This window comes from Anas platyrhynchos, chromosome 17, assembly GCF_047663525.1.
Source record: "Anas platyrhynchos isolate ZD024472 breed Pekin duck chromosome 17, IASCAAS_PekinDuck_T2T, whole genome shotgun sequence".
Lineage (NCBI taxonomy): Eukaryota > Metazoa > Chordata > Aves > Anseriformes > Anatidae > Anas > Anas platyrhynchos.
In genome coordinates, this window is record NC_092603.1 from 1,401,513 (window position 1) to 1,428,315 (window position 26,803).

Below are 26,803 nucleotides of genomic sequence, written 5' to 3' on the forward strand. Positions count from 1 at the left end.
CCTGGTCCCGGAGCAAACCGGTCCTGGAGCATCCCGGTCCCGGAGGATCCCCGTCCTGGAGGATCCCGGTCCCGGAGCATCCCAGTTCTGAAGTGTCCAAGGCTGGAGCACCCTGGTCCTGAAGCATCCAACTACCAGAGCATCCTCGCTGCCCCCAGCAACAGCCACGATCTGGCTCAAATCCAGCTCCCAGTGGATTATTTTGCCCTGCCAGGTCAAGTTTCCCATTCTTTTTGGAGTAGGCAGCTTCCTTCATAGTGATTTAAAATAATCCCACACAGCATTTCCATGTTCAAAAGCTGATGTAATTAACTACAAGGAGTATTACTAATTCTTTTACACTTAAATCCATGTTAATAATTCATGCTTTCAAAAAAAGCCAAATTTATAAATGGAGTTAGGAACGGAAAACTGGAGCCCACAAATGGGGCTCCCAAACATGAAGCAAATGGGTGTCTGAACTCTGAGTGCCCCCCACCAACTGTCACAGGTCTCAGTGTGAAGGGAGGAACACGGGGCAGCCCCTGGCCCCAGTGCCCCTCATTCCTGTGCTGCTCCTGCAGGATCAAGGAGAGGTGATGCAGGAGTGGCTGGAGAAGGGCAGGAGCCCTCCAGGGCTGGGGACAGGATCTGGGGAATGCTGCTCCTCAGGCACAGCTGGACGCTGCTTGTCCACAGCCAGAACCAGGGGTGGATGCTCTCCCCGTTGAAGGAAGCTCCTTTGAACACATAGATCTCTTCCCCATCGCCAGCGTTGATAAAAGACACCTGCTGCGCTGAATAGTCCAGACAGACCCAGATCCTCATTGGAACAGGGGACACAGAGAAGCGTATGGGAGGAGATGTGAGAGTCATGATCTGTCCTTCATCGTACTGCAGCGCCCAGATCCCTTCTTCAGGGCTCATGTTGATTCCCCCCTTCCTCTTCACTGATGCCCTGGCCACCCCCACAGCCAAATTTGAATCTTTTTCCAACTCGCCTCTCAACTCCACCTTCCAGCAGTGCTTCCCCTCTCTGAACTCCTCACGGCCCAGCACGCAGCAACAACAGTCAAATCTCTCTGGGTTGTTGGGCACTGCTTGCCATGTAAGTTCCAAATGCATGCTTGTATTGTCTTCCAACAGAACAAGCTGGGGATGAGCAGTGTCAGGATCCAGGGTCACCTTCACTGCAGGGACAGAAGGAGCCAGGCCATCAGGGGTAGAGCTCAGCCCTGGGCAGGCTTTCCCCAGCTCGAGGCCAGAAGCTGCCCCATGGGGCAGGAGATGGGGCACCTCTTGGCTGCTGAACATGCCCCACCAGGGGCAGGAGAAGCACTTCAGAGGGCTACCCAATGCACACCTACCTGTATTATGAGGCAGCAGACACCTTCTCCATGCTGGAAGGAGAGGGGAGAGCTGGTCACAGTCCATGGCCAGTGCCCAGTGGGTGTGGGCAGGGTGAGGGGCCAGCCCTGGGCTGCTCTGTCCCAGCTGCCCACCCTCCCCTGCACATCACCTTGGTGTTGCCCTGGGGCCCAAGCTCTGTGACACTCACCCAGCTCTGCAGCTTGTTTCTCTGAAAAGGAAAGCAAAATAAATATCTGATGAGAGGTAAGAGCAGCTCAGCCCATGGCTGCTTTCATGGGAAGACCCCAATTACCCTTAGTTAGGCAGAAAGACTCACCAAATATTGCACGTTCTTTCGCTGCAAAAGAAAGAGAAAAGGAAAACATGATCAGAGGGCATAGCTTCTGATCCCATAGTTCTCATTTTTATTTTATTTTTGTTCTGTTTGAAGAGTGAGACTTACCCATCTCTGAAGCTTGTTTCTCTGGAAAACAAAAGAAAAATGAATTAATGGTCAGAGGGAGCAACTTGTCACCCCTTGAAAAAAAACAATTTCCTGTTCTCTCTGGAGTGAGAATACACTGCCTTGCTCTCAAACACAGAAAAGATTAGTCAGCAAAGCACAATTTTGTGGAAAAAGTGACAAGTATGAAGGTTTCAGCACTACGCAACCAAATTACTAATGGAATGGGGATCGGTAGAATGGGAACTGAGCACCATGCTCAGAGATTCAGAAGGACCAGACTAACAAGGAGCAAGGGCCACCTTTGAGCAAGGCTTGTGCACGTGGAGCAGTAAGGACAGACACTTGTGCAGCTCTCTGCACCGTGCCACCAAAACACAAGGGGAAGTGAATGGGGATGGGTGGAGGACGTCCCTGTCTTGGAAGCATCAGTGCAGAGCGGGGCAGCCCCACAGCTCGCTCTCCGTCCCCACCTTGATCCCTGTTCCTTTCAGCCATGTCCTGTGCCCAGGGCAGCCCCAGCCCCAGCACTCCCCACTCCCACCCCAGGCTCCAGCTGCTCCTCCAGCACCCCCGAGCCACCAGCACACAAGCCCCCAGAGCCCACCCAGACCAGGCCCTCCCACAGGGACACCACTTCCCCAGGGGCTGGGGGCAGGGACTGCAAGGACTCACCCAGCTCTCGCCTCTGTGCCGCTGAAAAGCAAAGGCGGAGGAACAGGTGGTGAGCAGAGCAGCTTGGTTGCTGGGTGGGAACATGTGCAGGGGGGCTGCGCCTTGCCACCAGCCCCATGCTGCAGCCATGCTCCCTGGCCTCCTACCCAAGAGGCCTCCCACCTAAGGCCTTTGGCATCCCCAGGAGAACATTCCCTTCCTCCCCCTACGTCCCTCCCTGGGCCAGGGCTCAGCCCCGCTCCACACCCAGGGGGGTCCCTGCAGAACACCTCCCTCAACTCCATCCCTGCGCTGCCAGCTTACCTTGCTTTCGAAAGAGATAAACACCGAGGCCAATGGACACAGCCAAAAGCACGAGGACCACAGCCAAAGCCACCTTCCAGGGCTGGGCGTTGTGGAAGAAGGGAGCTGAGAAAAGGCACCAGGAAAAGGGCTGTGTTTCCATGCCCGTGGATGAAAAAGCAAGACCCAGACTTCTGCCAGGTCAGGAGAAGTGTGGGGGCCAGGAACACCTCACCCTGGCTGTGCCATTTGTACCTGCGATGTGCAGGGAAAATTTCCACTCCTGCTGGAGGCGGCTGCTCCTGACCACACAGGACAAGGGCCCCTCCACGTTCCCGGTCACGATGATGGCACCTTTGATTTCAAAGAGCCCCTCCTGGTCCTGGGAATGTGTCTGGGAGACCAAGGGCAGGTGCTGCCCGCGAGCATCCCTCCACAGCAGCTGCGGCAGCGGGTACCAGCCGGCCGATCGACACAGCACCCGGACGCCTCCAGCCTCGTAGCCCCCCAGGGAGAGGTGGGGGTCAGCGCCTGTAGCTGGGGGAAGAGCGTGTGGCTGGGGCTTGACTTGGGGAGAGATTCATTTGAAGGCTTCAGGGGCTCTAAGAATGGGAGGTCCACACACCCACCCTCACCCCAAAAGATCCGGGCTGGTGCTGGATCCAGAGAGCAAGATTGCACAATGCCAGTGGCCACAAATCACCCAGGAAACCCAGGTGCTGAGCTTCAGCACCTCCAGGCAGCTTCCGTGCACCAAGCTGTGCTGGTTCAAGAAGCCCCGAGACTTCCAGACAATGTCTCACATCTCCCCCAGCACAAAAAGCAACACCCAAAAGACGTCCAGCTGCTCAGACGTCTCTTCCCTGCTCCAGGCACTGTGTTTGGTAGCATCATAGGCACAGATGAAGGGGCTGCTCAGCAGCCTGTGCCCAGTGCCCTTACACCATCATGGGGATGGTCTACACAAACACCAGTGAAAACTAACAACTATATCCTACCTATGGATCTCTCTTCCCAAATACTACCTCCATTTGCATGTCCATATTCCATGCTGTTTAATAGCTGAGATAGGAAAAAGAAACTTAAATTCTCCCCTGGAATTCCTGGTGTATTACCCCAGCCACAAACCTGACACCTCCAGATCCACTGTTGCTTCATCATAAGCATCAGCATTTTTCACAGTGCAGACATACTGGCCATCATCTGAGGGTCTCAGCCCCGTGATTCGCAAGTCCAGGCTTCCAGCAGAGAGACCATCTCTGGCCAGCTCTGTCCTCCCGGCATATGCCCGCATCTGCTCCCCGTACAGGTCCTCTCCATTGCGGTAGTGGTGCACTGTCTCAGAGAACTCATCCCGGATCCACCTGACCTCCAAACTGTGAGCATCGCGTTGAGGGGACAAGTGGCAGGGCAGCACGACATCCTGTCCCACGGTGGCAGTGACAGGCTGGCCTGGTCCCTCCACTCTGAGCTGGGCTTTGCAATGGAGAAGGGCACAGAGAGGAGGTGAGATTTTGCCATCGTAAATTTAGGGTCAGTGACTGTCAAAGGGTGAGCTGTGCGTGAGTTGGTGCGTGCTGCGTCCCCCGTGTCCCATGGGAAACCACCGGCGAAAGAGGAGAGGGAGAGGGAGGGCATGCAGGAGAAAGAGGTGTGCTGGGAGTGGGAGCCCTCTCTGTAGCATTTGGGAAGGAGAAGAAGAGCCAAAAATGGCAGCCGAGGCAGCGCCCATATTGTGTGAAAGAACCAAAGGGAAAGTGAAACCCAGACAGGGAAAGAAGTGGGCTCAGGTCCACCCTGCCTCACAGCCACCCTCCTGCCCCACATCATCATGTCTGCCTGGCCCAGAGGGGAGAGCCCCCAGCAGCCCCTCAGGATCCTACCTGAGCCCAGCCGGAGAAGGAGCAGAGTGACAAGGGAAGTCAGGAGGCCCCTGGCATGGCCAATGAAGCTGGGGTGGCCGCAGCCACAGGGGAGCCCCATCTGTGCTGTAGCGGGAGCAGGAGCTAAGGGCAGAAGCTGGAGCAGAAGAGAGAGGGGACCGAGGGGCTGCAGGCTCCGCAGGCAGATGGGGAAGGAGTCACCTTGGGCCCGGACACAAATAGCCACAGCCAGCAGCACCTTGGGCAAGGCACAGAGCCTGTGCTTATCACGGGCAGGGGGACACAGCAGGCAGCCCCCAGGGGTTGTTCTCCAAGGAAGCCCCACCGACAGAGACGTCCCTCTCTGCACCCAGCAGAGCTGCAGGAAACACAGGGGTATGCCAAAATTCCAGATCTCCTACGCAGTTCCGGACAACAGTAAAACTCTGGGAGGAGCTTGGACATTTGGGGGCTGGGAGCAAGAGGCTCCAGAGCGGAGTGGGATCAGAGGCTGCAGGGAAAGTGGCACAGCTGTGTGCTGAGACAGGGAACAAGGGAAAGCACGTCTATATTGCAGGTTTCAGCCATCCCAGGGATTATGTTGTATATCAACCTCAAGGATAGGACTGACCAAGGGAGTACGAGGACAGGATGACCCTAAAAGATTGAGATGGGGAACGTGGTAAAGGATGTTGATTCTGTAGTTCGTAGCTAACACAATTGTATGTGAACCACAAGGAGAGGGTGACCCCAAGGATAAGGGTGTCAAAGACTGCATGCATAGATAATGAAGCCAGCAAGAACTGGCTTGACTGCTGAAGTCTGTAAAAGAAAGGAAAGATCAGAAGTTTAGCAGTGAGGAAGGCTTCTGTCCTACATCAAAAGACTAGCAGAGTACACTGGACAACCGCCTGAGGACTCTAGTGTGCATGCAGATAGGGGTGGAAACCTATGTTAATGATTTACGGAGACCTGATGAATATGTAAGAGACTTGCAGGAAATGAAATGAATATGCATATATCCCATCAATATAAACACTCTGGCAGTAAGTATTGGTGTGCAAGCTAGGAGGAGCGATCCCCCTTGCACTCAGCACTGCAATAAACATACCTGCTTTATAACTCTTTAGGAGTTGAGAAGTTTGTTTTCTGCACCTCAGTGCTAAGTGCCGTACTGCCACCTTTTGCCCAGAGTGGTGCAGGCAAAGAACCAGCCCCACTCCTGGCTCTGCCCATCGCAGAGGAGGAAGAAATGGGCAGACCATTTGCCCTCTGGCAAGAGAAGCCCTGTTGCAGCAGGGTGGGGGCTTGGGCATGGAAGTGGCTTCCGAGGACCAGAGGGGCAGCTTCTGCATGCAGCCAGGATGATGACATGGATGACCTGTTCTTGAAGGAACTAAGGCATGCCTCCGGATCCGCTGCCCTTGTCATTAGGGGGAAAGATTCAAATGGCCAAAGCTCAATTAGAGTTGAAGCTGGACAATACTGTGGGGGACAACAAAAAGGACTTAAAAAAATAACTAAACAGCGAAAATAGGACCGGAGAAGCCATTGGTCCATTACTTGATGGGGATGGTCTCCTCACAAACAGGGACATTGACAATACAGAGATGTTTAATGCTTTCTTTGCCTTTGTCTTCAACACTGACAATGGGCACTGGGACCCCAGGTGCCCTGAGCTGGAGGACCGTGAGAGCAGGAATGATAAACTCTCAGCAAATGCTGAATTAGTGTGGGATTTGCTCCTAGAGGTGGATACCATAGGGCCTGACTCTGGGATTCATCCCAGAGTACTAAAAGAAATGGCTGATGTCATTATGAAATAAATTGTTTTTGAAATATCCTTGGGAATCTGGAGAGGTCCCAGTGACTGGAAGCTGCCAAACGTTGCACCAGTTACCAAGAAGGGCAGCAAAGGAGGCCCTGGGAATTACAGGGCTGTCATTCTCACAGCAGTTGATGGTAAAGTTAGGGAGATTGCTCTGGGAGTGAGTGAAAAACACCTGAGGGACAATGCGGTCACAGCACACGTGGTGAGGAGAAAGTGGTGAGGAGAAAGTCCTATTTACCAAACTCAATTTCTTTTTATGACAAGGTCAGCCTCCTAGTTGGCCAAGAAGAGCCATCTGAGATGATTTTTTGGATTTCAGTCAAGATTAAAACATTGTTTCCGATCATACCCAGCCGGACCTAATGTCCAGCACAGACCCAGACAAATGCACGGTATGCTGGGTCAACAATTGTCTGACAGGTCAGGCTCTGAGTGTTCTGCTAAACAGGGTGATATTAGGCTGGTGGCCAGTCACGAGTGGGGCTCCATTTTGGGGCCAGGTCTCGTCAGTGGCAGCCCAAAGGGCCAAGCATGCCCTGGGGTGCCTCAGGCACGGCACTGCTGGCCGGCCGAGGGAAGGGATCGTCCCGCTATGCTTGGACTGCTGTGGCCTCGCCTCGAGCACTGCGTGCAGCTGTGAGCACCACAGCAGACGAAGGGCGTGAAACTGTGCAAGAACCTCCAAGGGAGGGCTACGAGGACGGCGAAGGCTCTGCAGGGCAAGGCGTGTGAGGAGCAGCTGAAGACGCTTGGTTTCTTGAGCCCAGAGCAGAGGAGACACAGGGGAGGCCTCATGGCAGCCCTCAACTTCCTAATGAGGGCAGTGGAGGGGCAAGCTCCAGTCTCTGCTCTCTGGGGCCAGTGACAGGGCCTGAGGGAACGGCATGGAGCTGCCAACTGGACGCAGCTGCCCTCGCAAGGGTGGCTGATGAGGCATAGGCAGAGCCAGTAGCGCCCCTTCCCCAGCCGTTCGAGAGCAGCCCCTGAGGAGCGCAGTGAACAGGACAGGCAAAGAGGGTGTACCGCGTCAGAAGGGCATGGTGCGGCAGGTCGTGCAGGCAGGGTGAGTAGGTGGGGCGCTCTTACTGCTCTTTTGCAGCGGTCTTTCCCATCAGTACTTGTAACCTGCTTGCAAAATGCCTGGCCATGGTATCAAACAGGCAGAAAACCATGGTTTCTGCATCTCTTGCAGCCTCTCCAGCCGCAGTCACTGATGTAGCTACTCAAACGGAGGGCTTGGGGAAACACACTGCCGTCCAGGTCTTGGAGAGGCAGGTGACCTGTTCTCTAAAAACACCAGTGAAAGGACCAGCGGGAATGGCGTTAAGCAGTGGAAGTTTAGGCTGGACATCAGGAAGAGGTTCTTCATGAAGGGGGTGGTTGCATACTGGAACAGGCTCCTCAGGGATCAGTCACTGCACCAATCCTGCCTGAATTTAAAAAGTGATTGGACTGTGCACTTAGTCACAGGGTCTAAACTTTTGGGTAGACCTGTGGGGTGCCACGAGTTGGACGTGATGATCCTTATGGGTCCCTTCCAACTCGGGATATTCAATTATTCTATGATGTTATGAAATTGGCTGGAAAGCGGTAAAGATGAAATGGATCTAGGGGTTTTGCTCAATGCCCACCTGAGGATCTAGGGGTTTTGCTCAACGCCCACCTGAACATGAGCCAGGAGTGTGCCCAAGTGGCCAAGAAGGCCAACGACATCCTGGCCTGTATCAGACATAGCATGGCCAGTAGGACCAGAGAGGTCATTGTCCCCCTCTACATTGCCCTGGAGAGGCTGAACCCGGAGAACTGTGTTCAATTTTGGAGCCCTCACTAAAAGAAGAGCATCAAGGCCCTGCAGTGTGTCCAGAGAAGTGCTACAAAACTGGTGAAGGGCCTGGAACACAATTCCAACAAGGGGCGCCTGAGGGAACTGGGGTCTTTTAGTCCGGAGACAGCTCAGAGGAGACCTTATGGCTCTCTACAACTACCTGAAAGGAAGCTGTGGGAGCTGGGGGCAGATAACTAGCAATAGAACAAGAGGGAATGGCCTCAAGTTGTGCCGGGGGAGTTTAGGCTGGAAATGTGGAGAAATTTGTTCTCAGAAAGAGTGGTTTGGCATTGGAACGGGTTGCCAAGGGAAGTGGTTGAGTCACCATTAGTGGAGGTCTTTAAAAGACGTTTAGATGTAGAACTTAGGGATATGGTTTAGTGGAGGACTTTTTAGTGTTAGGTCAGAGGTTGGACTCAATGATCTAGAGGTCTCTTCCAACCTAGAAATTCTGTGATTCTGTGATTCCTCCTAGCTTTGACTAACAGCACTAACACAAAGGGGACAGTCTGCTGCAAGACACCTTCTCAGGCAGCAAGGCCTCAGGACAGAAAGCACCCAAGAAATGCCACTGCCAGACTCCATCTTCCTCTGCAAAAATTTATTTTCCACAGTCCTGCTGTGCCTTGATGTGCTCCAAAAGAGGGAACAAAGAGTCCCCTCAGGCTGCTCAGGCTCAGCACCAGGCACAGAGCAAGGATCAACCCCAACCTAGGAGGCAAAGGTGGCCTGCAATGGCCCGCAGCACACGGTGACCACATCCCTTGCCCTGGGGTCTGCAAGCAGTGCAAGCAGAGGGGAGAGGAGCGTGGAGAGCTGCTGCAGCCCCTGTGCTGCCCACTGGGGCTCAGAGGCAGGGTGAGACCCGTGGGTGCCAGCAGGGCTTGTGCCCAAGCACCGGAGCCCTGTGCAGGGCAAAGCCCAAAGCACCACAGCTCACCGAGCTCCACTTTGTTTGAGGTTCCCACAGACCCAGTCCTTTCCTGTGCTTTTCCCTGTCCTTCATCGGATGGATTCCACAGCATCCTGCCTCTCCCAAGCCCTCCCACAGCATCCAACTCAGAAAGCATCCCAGCCCCGCAGCATCCTGATCCCATAGCATCCAACCATGAGAACAGCTTCGCTGACCCCCATTGCAGCCATACTCTGGCTCAAACCCAGCTTCCACTGGACTTTTCTGCCCTGTCACTTCAAGTTTCCTGTTCTTTTAGGGGTATGCGGCTTCCTTCAATAATGATTTAAAATATTCACACGCTGGGATTTTCCATGTTCAGAACTTGATTTATTCATTTACAAGGAGTGTTACTAATTCTTTTACATCTAAATTCCTGCTATATACTTCATGATTTCATACCCAAAGCCAAATTCATCACTGGAGTTAGAAACATGGTTCCCAAAAACAAAGTAAAAGGGCTGCCTGAAGTCAGTACCCCCATCAGCTATGGCAGGTCTCAGCGTGAAGGGAGAAACACAGGGCAGCCCCTTGCCCCACTGCCCCTCATTCCTGCAGTGCTCCTGCAGGATGAAGGAGAGGTGATGCAGGAGTGGCTGGAGAATCACAGGAGCTCCCCAGGTCTGAGGACACGGTCTACAGGGTGTTATCCCTCAGGCACAGCTGGGCATTCGTCCCCAGCCAGAACCAGGGGCGCATGCTCTCCCCTTTGAGGAAGACATCTGTGAAAATGAAGATCTCGACCCCATTGTCAGCATTGATAAAGGACACCTGCCCCTGGGTAAAGTCCAGACAGACCCAGATCCTTGTAGGGACAGGGGACAGGGACAAGGGGGTGTGAGGAGATGTGAGAGACATGAGCTGCCCCTCCTTGTACTGCACAGCCCAGATCCCTTCTTCAGGGCTCATGTTGATCTCCCCCTTCCTCTTCACCGATGCCCTGGCCACCCCCACAGCCAAACTTGAATACTTTCCCTTCTCCCCCTCTACCTCCACCTCCCAGCAGTGCCTCCCCTCTCTGAACTCGTCACGGCCCAGAACGCAGCAACTAGTGTCAAATCTCTCCGGGGCTTTGGGCACCTGCTGCCATTTACTTTGCCATCTCACACTGCTCTTGTCCTGAGACAGGACAAGCATGGGATGAGCCGTGCGTGGATCCAGGGTCACCTTCACTGCAGGGACAGAAGGAGCCAGGCCATCAGGGGCAGAGCTCAGCCCTGGGCAGGCTTTCCCCAGCTCGGGGCCAGGAGCTGCCCCACGGGGCAGGAGATGGGGCACCTCTTGGCTCCTGAACATGCCCCAGCAAGGGCAGGAGAAGCATGACAGAGGGCAACCCAGTGCACACCTACCTGTATTATGAGACAGCAGAAAATTTCTCCGTGCTGGAAGGAGAGGGGAGAGCTGGTCACAGCCCATGGCTGGTGCCCAGTGGTTGTGGGTTTTGTGAGGTGTCAGCCCTGGGCTGCTCTGTCCCAGCTGCCCACCCTCCCCTGCACATTGCCTTGACATTGCCCTTGGGCTCAAGCTCAGGAACACTCACCCTGCCCTGCAGCTTGTTCCTCTGGAAAAAGAAGCAAAAGCAATATCTGATGAGAGGGGAGAGCTTCTCGCCCCAAGCCTGAACCCCAAACTGCTTTGTTATGGTGCAGGATACTCACTGAGCTTTGCATCTTTTTTATCTGTCAAACAAAAGGGAAAGGAAAGCATGACAGAAAAGGACATCTTGCCTTCTCAAAATGCCCACTGGTAGAACCCAAAGGCCTTCATTTGGGGGAGGGATGGGCACTCACCCATCTCTGCAGTTAGATCCTCTGCAAAAGAAAAGCAAAAATACTTGGTGAGAGAGTACAGATTCTCATTACATGACAAGAACTCATTTTCTTTGGGTTTGGGGCCAGAGACTCACTCAGTCTTGCAGATTGGCGCTCTAGAAATGAGAAGAAAATCATGGTGAGAGGGAACAGCCTCCCATACAATTGCTATGACCCCAAATACTTTCAGATGCTGATGGAGACTTACCGGCCTTTTGACGGTATACATCTGGAAAAGAAAGAGAAAAGCAACGCATGATCAGAGGGGAAAGCTTCTCCTCCCATAGCTCCCATTGGAAGACATGAAGTTCTTTCCGTTAGGGAGGGACACTCACCCCGCTCTGCTTTCAGTTCCGCTGCAAAAGGAAAGCAAAGGCAATGCATGACCAGAGGGGACAGCTTCTTGTCATATGCCCTCTCCCATGGCTACACCCCCTTATTTATTCTTCTAGGAAGTGGCCAAATATAACTTTGCTCCCAAAGGAGGGACCAGAGTAATAGTGAATGAAGTTCATCTCTGAGCATGGCTTGTGCAAGCAGAACAACCAGCACAGAAACTTGTGCAGCTTTCAGTACGATGCCAACAAAAGACAACTGGAAATGAATGGGGATGTATAGGGGACGTCCCTGTCCTGGAAGCATCAGTGCCGAGTGGGGCAAACCCGCAGCTCGCTCCCCGTCCCCACCTTGATCCCCGTTCCTTTCAGCCATCCCGGCCATGTCCCATCCCCAGGGCAGCCCCGCAGTCCCCACTCCCCCATCAGGGTGAGAGTCCAGCCCTGGGCTGCTCTGTCCCAGTTGCCTACCCTCCCTTGAACATCGACTACATGTTGCTGAGGACACTCACCCAGCTCTGCTTCTTTTTCCTCTGAAGAAAAATAAAAAAGAGGGGGAGAGAAAAGAAATGCCTGATGAGAGGGGAGAGCTTCTCATTCTATTGCTGGACCCCATACTCTTTGTTGTGGTGCAGGATACTCACCGAGTTCTTTATCCTTCATCACTGTCAAACAACAGCAAAAAGAATGCATGATAGAAAGGGACAACTTCTCATCCCAGACTAACCACCAATAGGGCCCAAATTCCTTCATTTTGGGGAGGGACACTCACCCAGCTTTTTATCTTTTTGTGCTGGAAAAGAAAGGTAAAAGCAATGCATGATCAGAGGGGACAGCTTCTCGTCATATGCCTGCTCCCATGGCTACGCCCCCAAATTTATTCTTCTAGGAAGTGGCCAAATATAACTTTGCTCCCAAAGGAGGGACCAGACTAATAGTGAATGAAGTTCATCTGTGAGCATGGTTTGTGCAAGCAGCACACAATCTTGTGCAGCTTTCAGTACGATGCCAACAAAAGAGAGGTGGAAGTGAATGGGGATGGGTGGAGGACGTCCCTGTCCCGGAAGCGTCAGTGCCGAGCGGGGCAGCTCCGCAGCTTGCTCCCCGTCCCCACCTTGATCCCCGTTCCTTTCAGTCATCCAGGCCATGTTCTTTCCCCAGGGCAGCCTCGCACTCCCCACTCCCCCATCAGGGTGAGGGGCCCGCCCAGGGCTGCTCTGTCCCAGTTGCCCACCCTCCCCTGAACATCACCTTTCTGTTGCCGAGGACACTCACCCAGCTCTGCTTCTTTTTCCTCTGAAGAAAAATGAAAAAGAGGGGGAGAGAAAAGAAATGTCTGATGAGAGGGGAAAGCTTCTCATTCCATTGCTGGACCCCATAGGATTTTGTTGTGGTGCAGGATACTCACTGAGTTCTTTATCCTTCCTCACTGTCAAACAAAAGCAAAAAGAATGCATGATAGAAAGGGACAACTTCCCATCCCACACTGCCCACCAATAGGGCCCAAATTCCTTCATTTTGGGGAGGGACACTCACACAGATCTGCAGTTAGATCCTCTGCATAAGAAAAGCAAAAATACTTGGTGAGAGAGTACAGATTCTCATTACATGATGAGAACCCATTTTCTTTGGGTTCAGGGGCAGAGACTCACTCAGTCTTGCAGATTGCTGCACTGCAAATGAGAAGAGAATTGGCATGCTGAGAGGGAACAGCTTCTCATCACATTGCAACACCTCAAATCCCTTCAGATTTTGATGGAGACTTACCATCCTTTGCACGGTATTCATCTGGAAAAGAAAGAGAAAATCCTTGGAGTGCTCTGTCCCAGCTGCCCACCCTCCCCTAAATATCACCTTGGCCTTGTCCTGGGGCCCAAGCACATGGACACTCACCCAGCAGTGCAGCTTGTTCCTCTGAAAAAGAAAGAAAGTAATGCATGATCAGAGGGCAGTGTTGCTCAGCCCATGTTAGATCATGAACACATCCCATGACTGGGAAAATACTGCCTTGCTCCAAGTGGGACCAAACAGTCATTTTGGCCCAGCTTTGTACAAGGCTCTCGTAGATGGAACTGTAAGGACAGACTCTTGGGCAGCTCTCTGCACCGTGCCCAAGCTCAGGGATACTCACCCAGTTTGGCAGCCAGTTCCACTGGAAAAGAAAGAGAAAAGCAGTTCATGAGGAGGAAGGAGAGATTCTTTGACCCTTTGAGCCCTGCAGCTCGCTCCCCGTCCCCACCTTGATCCCCGTTCCTTTCAGCCATCCTGGCTGTGTCCCGTGCCCAGGGCAGCCCCAGCCCCAGCACTCCCCACTCCCACCCCAGGCTCCAGCTGCTCCTCCAGCACCCCCGAGCCACCAGCACACAAGCCCCCAGAGCCCACCCAGACCAGGCCCTCCCGCAGGGACACCACTTCCCCAGGGGCTGGGGGCAGGGACTGCAAGGACTCACCCAGCTCTCGTCTCTGTGCCGCTGAAAAGCAAAGGCGGAGGAAGAGGTGGTGAGCAGAGCAGCTTGGTTGCTGGGTGGGAACATGTGCAGGGGGGCTGCGCCTTGCCACCAGCCCCACGCTGCAGCCATGTTCCCTGGCCTCCCACCCAAGACGATCCTAAGGCCTTTGGCATCCCCAGGAGAACATTCCCTTCCTCCTCCTACGCACCTCCCTGGGCCAGGGCTCAGCCCCGCTCCAGACCCAGGGGGGTCCCTGCAGAACACCTCCCTCCGCTCCATCCCTGTGCTGCCAGCTTACCTTGCTTTCGAAAGAGATAAACACCAAAGCCAATGGTTGAAGCTGATACCACGAGGACCAGAGCCACCTTATAGGGCCTGGTGTTTTCGAAGAAGGAAGCTGTGAAAAGGCACCAAGAAAAGAACTGCATTTCCATGCCCACAGGTGGAAAAGCAAGACTCAGACTTCACCCAGCCCAGGACAATTGCAGGGGCCAGGAACACCTCACGCTGGCTGTGCCATTTGTACCTGCGGTATGCAGGGAGGATTCCCACTCCTTCAGGAAGCGGCTGCTCCTGACCATGCAGGACAAGGACAAGGGCCACTCCACACTCCAGGTCATGACGATGGCACCTTGGATTTCATAGAATCTTAGAATCATACAATAATATATTGTCTTGGGCTGGAACAGACCTGAAGGACCACCTAGTTTCACCCCCCCCCCCCCCGCCCCGCCGCCTACATAGGCAGGGATGCCACCCACTCAATCAGCTCGCTCTGGGCCTCATCTACCCTGGTCCTGAACACCTCCAGGGATGGGGCATCCACAGCCTCTCTGGGAAACCTGTTTCAATGCCTAACCACCCTCTGAATGAAGAATTTCATCCTAAACACTAACCTAAATCTTCCCTCATTTAATTTAATACTATTGCCCCTTGTTCTACCATTATCTGCTCGGGCAAAAAGTGTCTCTCCATCTTCTTTGTAAGTCCCTTTTAAGTACTGAAACACCCCAATGAGGTCACCCTGGAGCCTTCGCTTCTGTAGGCTGAACATCCCCAGCTCTCACAGCCTTTCTTTGTAGGAGAGATGCTCCAGCCCCTTGATCATCTTCGTGGCCCTCCCCTGAACCTGTTCTAAGAGCTCCACATCCTGCTTGTGCTGGGGTCTCCAGACCTGGACACAGTACTCCAGGTGAGGCCTCATGAGGGCAGAGCAGAGGGGGCCAATCCCCTCCCTCGAGCTGCTCACACTCCTCAGTTGATGCAACACAGGATGCAGTTGGCTTTCTGGGCTGCAAACACACACTGCCAGCTCTTGTCGAGCTTTTTATCCATCAGGACCCCACGTTCTTCTCTGCAGAGCTGCTCTCAATGAGTTCCTCACCTAGTCTGTACTCATGTCTGGAATTGCCTCAGCCCAGGTGCAGCAACTTGCACTTGGCCTTGTTGAACCTCATTTGGTTCACATAGGCCCACTTCTCAAGCTTATCCAGGACCCTTTGGATGACATCCCTTCCTTCCATAGTATCCACTGCACCACTCAGCATGGTGTCATCTGCAAGATGCGTTTCAAAGAGTCCCTTCTGGTCCTGGGAATGTGTCTGGGAGACCGAGGGCAGGTGCTGCCCACGAGCATCCCTCCACAGCAGCTGCGGCAGCGGGTACCAGCCGGCCGATTGACACAGCACCTGGACACCTCCGTCCTCGTAGCCCCCCAGGGAGAGGTGGGGGTCAGCGCCTGTGGCTGGGGGAAGAGCGCGTGGCTGGGACTTGACTTGGGGAGAGATTCTTTTGAAGGCAAAGACCCCATCTGCTCTCGTGCCAACACAGCCCAGCCCAACCATAGCCCCAGGGGCTCTGAGACCAGGCACTTCAGGCAACCATCCTCACCCCAAAAACACTCCGGCTGGTGCTGGAACCAGAAAACAGGGCTGCACAATGCCAGTGGCCCCAAATAGTCCAGAAAACCCAGGTGCCAAGCTTCAGCACCTCCAGGCAGCTTCTCTGCACCAAGCTGTGCTGGTTCAAGAAGCCCTGAGACTTCCAGACAATGTCTCAGGTCTCCCCCAGCATGAAAAGTAAAATCAAGCAGAGGTCCAGAAGCTCAGAGGCCTCTTCCCTGCTCCAGGCATTTCATTTGGTCCCATGGTTGACACATCTGAAGGAGCTGCTCAGCAGCCTGTGCCCAGTGCCTTCAGAACATCATGGGGATGGAGTTCAAAGAAGCCACTGAAACTGAATAAAACCATATGTCCATGCCACTCTTTCTCCATAAAAAGCCTGCAAAGTTACAGGTGTGCTCCTTGCCTGACAAGTGCTCACATACTGAGGAGGTGAAGACATATAAGACTCAACTCTTTGAAAGGCCTCATCCATGACCATGAGAATGGGCAGAGGCTTGTGCAGACACACAAACCCAGGGACACCTATACCATCTGCTTGAAGCATCACCCCAGCCACTTATCTGACACCTCCAGATCCACGGTAGCTTCATCATAAGCATCAGCATTTTGTATGATGCACACATACTGGCCATCATCAGAGGGTCTCAGCCCCGTGATTTGCAAGTCCAGGCTTCCAGCAGAGAGACCATCTCTGGCCAGCTCTGTCCTCCCGGCATATGCCCCCATCTGCTCCCCGTACAGGTCCTCTCTATTGCGGTAGTGGTGCACTGTCTCAGAGAACTTGTCCCGGATCCACCTGACCTCCAAGCTGCGAGCATCACATTGAGGGGACAAGTGGCAGGGCAGCACGACATCCTGCCCCACGGTGGCAGTGAGAGGGTGGCCTGGTCCCTCCACTCTGAGCTGGGCTGGGCAATGGAGAAGGGCACAGAGAAGTGGTGAGATTTTGCCATTGTAAATGTAGGGGCAATGAGTGACAAAGGGCGAGCTGTGCATGAGATGGTGCATGCTGTGTCCTCCATGTCCCATGGGAAATCACCAGGGAAACGAGAGGGAGGGGGAGGATGTGCAGGAGAAGGAGGTGTGCTGAGAGTGGGAGTCCTCTCTGCAGCATTCAGGCAGGAGAAGAAGAGCCAAAAAGGCAACCGAGGCAGTGCCCATATTGTGTGAAAGAACGAAAGTGAAAGTGAAAACCAGACAGGGAAAGAAGTGGGCTCGGGTCACCCCTGCCCCATGGCTGCTCCCCTACTTCATGGCAGCACATTTCCCAGCCCCCAGCAGCCCCGCAGGATCCTACCTGAGCCCAGCCGGAGGAGGAGCAAAGTGATGAGGGAAGTCAGGAGTCCCCTGGCATGGCGGCTGAGGCTGGGGAGGCTGCAGCCCTAGGGAAGCTCCATGTGTGCTGCAGCAGGAGCAGGAGCTGGGGGCAAAAACAAAAGAAGACAGAGGGGACCGAGTGGCTGCAGGCACCACAGGCAGATGGGGAAGGAGTCCCCCTAGGCCCGGGCACAAATAGCCACAGCCAGGAGCACCTTGGGCAGGGCGCAGAGCCTGCGCTTTTATCACGGGCTGGGGGACACAGCAGGCAACCCCCAGGGGTTCTTCTCCAAAGGAGCCCCACCAAGATAGACGTCCCTCACGGCACCCAGCAGAGCTGCAGAAAGAACAAGGCTACGCCCAACTTTCCTAACCTTTGCCCAACTCCTGGCAGCAGTAACCCTCTGGGAGCAATTTTCCCCCTTAGTTGATTGGAGCAAATGGCTCCAGAACAGAGAGGGATTGGAGGCTGCAGGGTATGGGGAGCAACTGGGTGCGAAGTCCAGTGCTGCCACAGTTTACTTAACGTTGTGTGGGCAAAGAGCAAGCTCTGCTCCTGGCTCCAATTAAGTAGTCATGGTAGAAGGTCAGCTCACATTGGCAGGGATCTTTTTCTAGAGCTTAGGTGGGTAATGAATCTTTACATCCTCCTGAAGGGAGGTCAGGCAATGTGGGAGGGCTACAGAGAAAAGGTTTGTCTTTATAAGCAAAATATTTGTACGGCCAAAGGTGACTACACGTTGAACCTGAACTGTACTGTGATGGGTATTGAAATGGACTTAGAAAAATATTTTAACTCCAAAAGTAGGACCAGAAAAAACATTGGTCTGTTAACTGATGGGGATAGTGTCCTCACAAACAAGGACATTGACAATGCAGAGATGGTTAACGCTTTCTTTGCCTTTGTCTTCAACACTGACAATGGGCACTGGGACCTGAGGTGTCATGTGTTGGAGTGTCGTGACTGTGGGAATGATAAACTCCCAGCCAACCCTAAATTTTTGTGGGATTTGCTTCTACATGTGGATGCATACAAGACTGTAGGGCCGTATAGGATTAATCCTAGAGTACTCAGAGAACTGGAAGATGTCATCAGGAAATCTAAATTGTTTTTGAAATATCCTTCGGAATCTGGAGAGGTCATAGAATCATAGAGTATCCTGAGTTGGAAGGGACCCATAAGGATCATCAAGTCCAACTGCTGGCACCACACAGGTATGCCCAGAAGTTTATACCATGTGGCTAAGTGCACAGTCCAATCACTTCTTAAATTCAGGCAGGATTGGTGCAGTGACTGCTTCCCTGGGGAGCCTGTTCCAGTGTGCAACCACCCCCTTCATGAAGAACCTCTTCCTGATGTCCAGACTAAACTTCCGCTGCTTAACGCCGTTCCCGTGGGTCCTATCACTGGTGTTTACAGAGAACAGGTCACCTGCCTCTCCAAGATCTGGACAGCGGTGTGTTTCCCCAAGCCCTCCGTTTGAGTAGCTACATCTACACGATGGCCTAGTGGGTGACATTGGTGGTAGAGGGATTGTTGGACCAGATGACCTTGGAGGTCTTTTCCAACTTGAATCTGATCAGCTGAACTTCTCTGATCAGCTGAAAGCTGAGACCACCTGCTGCCTCTGGATGTGGAGATTCCAAGAGCCTGAAGCCTCCTGCGGGCACAGCCTCTGCAGAGCCTGTGTGATGGGAGGCTGGCAGCTCTTTGGGTGTCCCCAAGGGCAGTGCAATGATCCAGCTGAGACAAGTGGGTACCAGGCACCAGCTAGGGAAGTGGGGCAGCTGGAGCTTTGGTTCCTCCTAGCTTTGACTAACAGGACCAACACGAAGGAGCTGGTCTGCTGCAAGACGCCTTCCCAGGCAGCAAAGCCTCAGGACAGAAAGCACCCAGCAAATGCCACTGCCAGACTCCATCTTCCTGTGCAAAACTTCATTTGCCACAGTCTTGCTACTACATCTTGCATGGATGTTCTCCAGAGGAGGGAACAAAGAGTTCCCTCAGGCTGCAAGAGTCCCTACAGGAGTCCTGTGCAGGGCAAAGCCCAAAGCACCAGAGCTCCCCGAACTCCACCATGTTCGAGGTTCCCACAGACCCAGTCCTTTCCTGTGCTTTTCCCTGTGCTTCATGGGACGGATTCCACAGCATCCTGCCTCCCCCAAGCCCTCCCACAGCATCCAACTCAGAAAGCATCCCAGCCCCACAGCATCCTGGTCCCAGAGCTCCCAACCACGAGAACATCTTCACTGCCCCCCATTGTAGCCATGCGCTGGCTCAAATCCAGCTTCCACTGGACTTTTCTGCCCTGCCACTTCAAGTTTCCTGTTCTTTTGGGGGTATGCAGCTTCCTTCAGTAATGATTTAAAATATTCACACGCTGAGATTTTCCATGTTCAGAAGTTGATTTATTCATTTACAAGGAGTATTACTAATTCTTTTACATCTAAATCCATGCTATATACTTTATGCTTTCACACCCAAAGCCAAATTAATCACTGGAGTTAGAAGTAGGTTTCCCAAAAACGAAGTAAAAGGGCTGCCTGAAGTCAGTACTCCCCACCATCTGCCGCAGGTCTCAGCGTGTTGTCCCTCAGGCACAGCTGGGCATTCATCCCCAGCCAGAACCAGGGGCGCATGGTCTCCCCTTTCAGGAAGACTTCTGTGAAAGTGAAGATCTCGACCCGATTGTCAGGGTTTATAAAAGACACCTGCCCCTGGGTACAGTCAAGACAGACCCAGATCCTCGTGGGGACAGGGGACAGGGACAAGTGGGTGGGAGAAGATGTGAGAGACGTGAGCTGCCCCTCCTTGTACTGCACAGCCCAGATCCCTTCTTCAGGGCTCATGTTGATCTCCCCCTTCCTCTTCACCGATGCCCTGGCCACCCCCACAGCCAAACTTGAACACTTTCCCTTCTCCTCCGCCACCTCCACCTCCCAGAAGTGCCTCCCCTGTCTGAACTCCTCACGACCCAGAACGCAGCAGCTAGTGTCAAATCTCTCCAGGGTGTTGGGCACCTTCTGCCATTTACTTTCCCATCTCACACTGCTGTTGTCCTGAGACACGACAAGCATGGAATGAGCCGTGCTTGGATCCAGGGTCACCTTCACTGCAGGGACAGAAGGAGCCAGGCCATCAGGGGCAGAGCTCAGCCCTGGGCAGGCTTTCCCCAGCTTGGGGCCAGGAGCTGTCCCACGGGGCAGGAGATGGGGCACCTCTTGGCTGCTGAACTTGCCCCAGCAAGGGCAGGAGAAGCACTGCAGAGGGCAACCCAGTGCACACCTACCTCTATTATGAGACAGCAGAAAATTTCTCCATGCTGGAAGGAGAGGGGAGAGCAGGTCACAGCCCATGGCTGGTTCCCAGTGGGTGTGGGCAAAGGTGATGGGCCAGCCGTAGGCTGCTCTGTCCCAGCTGCCCACCCTCCCCTGCACATTGCTTTGACATTGCCCTTGGGCTCAAGCTCAGGAACACTCACCCTGCCCTGCAGCTTGTTCCTCTGGAAAAAGAAGCAAAAGCAATATCTGATGAGAGGGGAGAGCTTCTCGCCCCAAGCCTGAACCCCAAACTGCTTTGTTATGGTGCAGGATACTCACTGAGCTTTGCATCTTTTTTATCTGTCAAACAAAAGGGAAAGGAAAGCATGACAGAAAAGGACATCTTGCCTTCTCAAAATGCCCACTGGTAGAACCCAAAGGCCTTCATTTGGGGGAGGGATGGGCACTCACCCATCTCTGCAGTTAGATCCTCTGCAAAAGAAAAGCAAAAATACTTGGTGAGAGAGTACAGATTCTCATTACATGACAAGAACTCATTTTCTTTGGGTTTGGGGCCAGAGACTCACTCAGTCTTGCAGATTGGCGCTCTAGAAATGAGAAGAAAATCATGGTGAGAGGGAACAGCCTCCCATACAATTGCTATGACCCCAAATACTTTCAGATGCTGATGGAGACTTACCGGCCTTTTGACGGTATACATCTGGAAAAGAAAGAGAAAAGCAACGCATGATCAGAGGGGAAAGCTTCTCCTCCCATAGCTCCCATTGGAAGACATGAAGTTCTTTCCGTTAGGGAGGGACACTCACCCCGCTCTGCTTTCAGTTCCGCTGCAAAAGGAAAGCAAAGGCAATGCATGACCAGAGGGGACAGCTTCTTGTCATATGCCCTCTCCCATGGCTACACCCCCTTATTTATTCTTCTAGGAAGTGGCCAAATATAACTTTGCTCCCAAAGGAGGGACCAGAGTAATAGTGAATGAAGTTCATCTCTGAGCATGGCTTGTGCAAGCAGAACAACCAGCACAGAAACTTGTGCAGCTTTCAGTACGATGCCAACAAAAGACAACTGGAAATGAATGGGGATGTATAGGGGACGTCCCTGTCCTGGAAGCATCAGTGCCGAGCGGGGCAAACCCGCAGCTCGCTCCCCGTCCCCACCTTGATCCCCGTTCCTTTCAGCCATCCCGGCCATGTCCCGTCCCCAGGGCAGCCCCGCAGTCCCCACTCCCCCATCAGGGTGAGAGTCCAGCCCTGGGCTGCTCTGTCCCAGTTGCCTACCCTCCCTTGAACATCGACTACATGTTGCTGAGGACACTCACCCAGCTCTGCTTCTTTTTCCTCTGAAGAAAAATAAAAAAGAGGGGGAGAGAAAAGAAATGCCTGATGAGAGGGGAGAGCTTCTCATTCTATTGCTGGACCCCATACTCTTTGTTGTGGTGCAGGATACTCACCGAGTTCTTTATCCTTCATCACTGTCAAACAACAGCAAAAAGAATGCATGATAGAAAGGGACAACTTCTCATCCCAGACTAACCACCAATAGGGCCCAAATTCCTTCATTTTGGGGAGGGACACTCACCCAGCTTTTTATCTTTTTGTGCTGGAAAAGAAAGGTAAAAGCAATGCATGATCAGAGGGGACAGCTTCTCGTCATATGCCTGCTCCCATGGCTACGCCCCCAAATTTATTCTTCTAGGAAGTGGCCAAATATAACTTTGCTCCCAAAGGAGGGACCAGACTAATAGTGAATGAAGTTCATCTGTGAGCATGGTTTGTGCAAGCAGCACACAATCTTGTGCAGCTTTCAGTACGATGCCAACAAAAGAGAGGTGGAAGTGAATGGGGATGGGTGGAGGACGTCCCTGTCCCGGAAGCGTCAGTGCCGAGCGGGGCAGCTCCGCAGCTTGCTCCCCGTCCCCACCTTGATCCCCGTTCCTTTCAGTCATCCAGGCCATGTTCTTTCCCCAGGGCAGCCTCGCACTCCCCACTCCCCCATCAGGGTGAGGGGCCCGCCCAGGGCTGCTCTGTCCCAGTTGCCCACCCTCCCCTGAACATCACCTTTCTGTTGCCGAGGACACTCACCCAGCTCTGCTTCTTTTTCCTCTGAAGAAAAATGAAAAAGAGGGGGAGAGAAAAGAAATGTCTGATGAGAGGGGAAAGCTTCTCATTCCATTGCTGGACCCCATAGGATTTTGTTGTGGTGCAGGATACTCACTGAGTTCTTTATCCTTCCTCACTGTCAAACAAAAGCAAAAAGAATGCATGATAGAAAGGGACAACTTCCCATCCCACACTGCCCACCAATAGGGCCCAAATTCCTTCATTTTGGGGAGGGACACTCACACAGCTCTGCATTTAGATCCTCTGCATAAGAAAAGCAAAAACACTTGGTGAGAGAGTACAGATTCTCATTACATGATGAGAACCCGTTTTCTTTGGGTTCAGGGACAGAGACTCACGCAGTCTTGCAGATTGGCGCTCTAGAAATGAGAAGAAAATCATGGTGAGAGGGAACAGCTTCCAATTGCATTGCGACACCTCAAATCCCTTCATAGTTTGATGGAGACTTACCAGCCTTCGCACGGTATTCATCTGGAAAAGAAAGAGAAAATCCTTGGAGTGCTCTGTCCCAGCTGCCCACCCTCCCCTAAATATCACCTTGGCCTTGTCCTGGGGCCCAAGCACATGGACACTCACCCAAATCTGCTGCTTGATCCGCTGGAAAAGAAAGCAAAAGCAAAGGAGGATAAGAAGGGAGAACTTCTCATCTGATTGCTGCTTATGGGAAAACATTGGGTTTCCGAATGCAGACTTACCTAACCGTCCAGCTTTTTTAATGGAAAAGGAAAGAAAAGTCAATGTGTGACCAGAAGGCAGTGCTTCACATTCCATGGCTACTCCCATAGCTACACCCTTAATTATTATTCTGAGGTAAGTGTGCACAGAGCACCTACCTCCGTGTTCGGGAAGGACCATACTAAGAGGGAGCAAGACCCAGCTTTGAGCAATGCTTGTGCACATGGAGCATTAAGGACAGACACTTGTGCAGCTCTCTGCACCGTGCCACCAAAACACAAGGGGAAGTGAATGGGGATGGGTGGAGGACGTCCCTGTCCCAGAAGTAGAAGTGTCAGTGCAGAGCGGGGCAGCCCCGCATCTTGCTCCCCATCCCCACCTTGATCCCTGTTCCTTTCAGCCATCCTGGCTGTGTCCTGTGCCCAGGGCAGCCCCAGCACTCCCCACTCCCACCCCAGGCTCCAGCTGCTCCTCCAGCACCCCTGAGCCACCAGCACACAAGCCCCCAGAGCCCACCCAGCCCAGGCCCTCCCGCACAGACACCACTTCCCCAGGGGCAGGGGGCAGGGACTGCAAGGACTCACCCAGCTCTCGCCTCTGTGCCGCTGAAAAGCAAAGGCGGAGGAAGAGGTGGTGAGCAGAGCAGCTTGGTTGCTGGGTGGGAACATGTGCAGGGGGGCTGCGCCTTGCCACCAGCCCCACGCTGCAGCCATGCTCCCTGGCCTCCCACCCAAGACCCCTTGCCTTCTCCCCTGCCTTCGTTGCCCAAGGCAGAGGCCCAAGACGATGCTAAGGCCTTTGGCATCCCCAGGAGAACATTCCCTTCCTCCTCCTACGCACCTCCCTGGGCTCAGCCTTGCTCCAGACCCAGGGGGGTCCCTGCAGAACACCTCCCTGTGCTCCATCCCTGCGCTGCCAGCTTACCTTGCTTTCGAAAGAGATAAACACCGAGGCCAATGGACACAGCCAAAAGCACGAGGACCAGAGCCAGAGCCACCATCCAGGGCTGGGCATTGTGGAAGAAGGGAGCTGAGAAAAGGCACCAGGAAAAGGGCTGTATTTACATGCCTGGGATTAGAAAAGCAAGACCAAGATTTCTCCTGGCTCAGGACAAGTGCAGGGGCCAGGAATACCTCACGCTGGCTGTGCCATTTGTACCTGTGATGTGCAGGGATGATATCTCCTCCTGCTCGAGGCGGCTGCTCCTGATCACGCAGGACAAGGGCCACTCCAGGCTCTCGTTCATGATGACGGTGCTTTTGATTTCAAAGAGCCCCTCCTGGTCCTGGGAATGTGTCTGGGAGACCGAGGGCAGGTGCTGCCCACGAGCATCCCTCCACAGCAGCTGCGGCAGCGGGTACCAGCCGGCCGATCGACACAGCACCCGGACGCCTCCGGCCTCGTAGCCCCCGAGGTAGAGGTGGGGGTCAGCGCCTGTGGCTGGGGGAAGAGCGTGTGTCTGGTGCTTGACTTGGGGAGGGATTGGGTTCGAAGGCAAAGACCCCATCTGCTCCCATGCAGACACAGCACAGACCCAGCCATGTCCCCCATGGCTCTCAGACCAGTCCCTCCACGCACACACTCTTCCAAGCAGTCACAGACCATGGAGGAGAAGCCCCATCAGACTCAAGTCCTTGAAAGGCCACTTTGATGGCCATGAGCATGGAACAGTGATCTGGGTGAAACACACAAACCCAGGAATACCTGCACAATCTGCTTGAAGCATCAATCCAGCCACTAACCTGACACCTCCAGCTTCACTGTTGCTTCATCATAAGCATCTCCATCTTTCACAATGCAGATGTACTGGCCATCATCAGAAGGTCTCAGCCCCGTGATTCGTAATTCCAGGCTTCCAGCAGAGAGACCATCCCTGGCCAGCTCTGTCCTCCCGGCATATGCCCCCATCTGCTCCCCGTACAGGTCCTCTCCATTGCGGTAGTGGTGCACTGTCTCAGAGATACGGTCCCGGATCCACCTGACCTCCAAGGTGCGAGCATTGCGATGAGAGGACAAGTGGCAGGGCAGCACGACATCCTGCCCCACGGTGGCAGTGAGAGGAACGTCTGGTCCCACCACTCTGAGCTGGGCTGGTTCATGAAGAATGGTAGAAAGAGGAGGTAAGATTTTGCCATCATAAATTTAGGGTCAGTGAGTGACAAAGGGCGAGCTGTGTGCGTGAGTTGGTGCATGCTGTGTCCACCTTGTCCTGTTGGATACTGGTGCCACAGGAGAGGGAGAGGGAGGACGTGCAGGAGAAGGAGGGGTGCTGGGAGTGGGAGCCCTCTCTGCAGCATTCGGGCAGGTGAAGAAGAGCCAGAAAGGGCAGCCGAGGCAGTGCCCATATTGCATGGAAGAACCAAAGGGAAAGCGAAACCCAGTGGGGGACGAGCTGTGGGCTCAGGTCCCCCCTGCCCCACAGCTGCTCCCCTGCCCCACAGCAGCACGTCCGCCAGTCCCAGGGGAAAGAGCCCCCAGCAGCCCCGCAGGATCCTACCTGAGCCCAGCTGGAGAAGGAGCAGAGTGACGAGGGAAGTCAGGAGGCCCCTGGCATGGCTGGTGAGGTTGGGGTGGCCGCAGGCCCAGGGGAGCCCCATCTGTGCTGCAGCGGGAGCAAGAGCTGGAGTCAGGCTCTGAAGGAGAAGAGAGAGGGGACCAAGGGGCTGCAGGCACCACAGGCAGATGGGGAAGGAGTCCCCCTGGGCCCGGGCACAAATAGCCACAGCCAGCAGCACCTTGGGCAGGGCGCAGAGCCTGCGCTTATCACGGACTGGGGGACACAGCAGGCAGCCCCCAGGGGTTCTTCTCCAAGGGAGTCCCACCAACAGCGAGGTCCCTCACGGCACCCAGCGGAGCTGTGGAAAGTACAATGCTACGCCCAACTCTCCTAACCTTTGCCCAATTCCTGCCTGCAATAACCCTCTGGGAGCACCTTTGTCCCTAGGGCAATGGGAGCAAGTTTCCTGGGAGCTCTAGAGGCCTGGCACCACCATCCCATCACAGCTGGGTGCCCTGCCCAATGCCTTCAGCAAGCACAAGGGCTTGTCCCCAGCAGGAGCCTCTCCAGAACACCAGGGAATGCCACTGACTGAGCTCACTGTCTGGGTTATGGGGACTGCAGTCTTTCCCTGATGCTTCGACTCCGCCACTCCTCAATTCACTCTGCTCCTGCTCCTCAGGAGGTCCCTCCCGTGGGATGCCGTGCTTCCCAAACTGATCCTGCGTGGTCCTTACTCCGGCATCCCAGTTGTCTGCCCTCCCTGCACGCCTTTTTATGCAGAGGGATGGAGAGTTCTTGCGCTCTAAGGAAAACATCCTTAGAGTCTCCAGCTCTCCTCAGCTCCTTTGTCCCATAGGATGGTGTTCCAGGGGATCTCATCCTCTAGGTCTTTAAATAGCTTGAAGTTTGCTCTTTGGGAGTTCAGGTTCCTGCCTTGCCCCTTTGCCAGGCTCATATTCCTTGAGATCACAAACTCCTTCCCTGTGGTTGATCTTTCTGAGGACTTTGCTAGTTCTCAAAGAGTCTCCTCTCTCCTACCTTAGAACATTGTATCAATTCTGCAGAGGCACTTCGGGGCAGGGGGAAGACTCTTCCTCCGTCTCCGATCACAGACGAGGGTCCACCATCCTTTGTCCCGTGCTTCAAATATGCTTATTTTGGGCTGAATGCTTGTCTCCCTACCCCTTGCC

General features: G+C 53.8%; 3 protein-coding genes across 5 annotated transcripts; all 3 read right to left on the reverse strand.

Annotated features, from left to right (window-relative positions):
• Positions 1-261: 261 nt before the first annotated feature.
• Positions 262-5,623, reverse strand: LOC110351189 (butyrophilin subfamily 3 member A2). 3 transcript variants are annotated; one of them, XM_038187795.2, is made up of 10 exons: positions 4,834-5,623; positions 3,878-4,220; positions 3,005-3,286; positions 2,771-2,875; positions 2,468-2,488; positions 1,793-1,813; positions 1,667-1,687; positions 1,538-1,558; positions 1,347-1,379; positions 262-1,169 (listed from the first exon to the last, which is right to left on the reverse strand). In XM_038187795.2, exons 1-10 carry the CDS (start codon positions 5,074-5,076, stop codon positions 541-543), a joined length of 1,719 nt encoding a protein of 572 aa, XP_038043723.2. In that variant the 5' UTR covers positions 5,077-5,623; the 3' UTR covers positions 262-540. The 3 variants fall into 3 exon arrangements, with proteins under 3 accessions (XP_038043723.2, XP_038043724.2, XP_071880937.1); XM_038187796.2 differs by having other exon boundaries at positions 3,878-4,225; positions 4,633-4,976; XM_072024836.1 differs by lacking the exon at positions 1,347-1,379.
• Positions 5,624-9,538: 3,915 nt separating this feature from the next.
• On the reverse strand, positions 9,539-17,267 carry LOC110354662 (uncharacterized). The gene is made up of 23 exons (XM_072024952.1): positions 17,252-17,267; positions 17,017-17,139; positions 14,342-14,463; positions 14,114-14,212; positions 13,816-13,836; positions 13,497-13,517; positions 13,259-13,279; positions 13,133-13,153; positions 13,018-13,038; positions 12,902-12,922; positions 12,774-12,794; positions 12,641-12,661; positions 12,138-12,158; positions 12,010-12,030; positions 11,878-11,898; positions 11,366-11,386; positions 11,239-11,259; positions 11,126-11,146; positions 11,010-11,030; positions 10,878-10,898; positions 10,760-10,780; positions 10,569-10,601; positions 9,539-10,391 (listed from the first exon to the last, which is right to left on the reverse strand). Exons 3-23 carry the CDS (start codon positions 14,433-14,435, stop codon positions 9,856-9,858), a joined length of 1,119 nt encoding a protein of 372 aa, XP_071881053.1. The 5' UTR covers positions 14,436-14,463; positions 17,017-17,139; positions 17,252-17,267; the 3' UTR covers positions 9,539-9,855.
• Positions 17,268-20,446: 3,179 nt separating this feature from the next.
• LOC139998859 (butyrophilin subfamily 3 member A2-like) lies at positions 20,447-25,977 on the reverse strand. The gene is made up of 12 exons (XM_072024728.1): positions 25,849-25,977; positions 25,611-25,715; positions 24,856-25,203; positions 24,272-24,553; positions 24,038-24,142; positions 22,889-22,909; positions 22,533-22,553; positions 22,400-22,420; positions 21,897-21,917; positions 21,769-21,789; positions 21,125-21,657; positions 20,447-21,018 (listed from the first exon to the last, which is right to left on the reverse strand). Exons 2-11 carry the CDS (start codon positions 25,708-25,710, stop codon positions 21,431-21,433), a joined length of 1,167 nt encoding a protein of 388 aa, XP_071880829.1. The 5' UTR covers positions 25,711-25,715; positions 25,849-25,977; the 3' UTR covers positions 20,447-21,018; positions 21,125-21,430.
• Between the last annotated feature and the right edge of the window lie 826 nt (positions 25,978-26,803).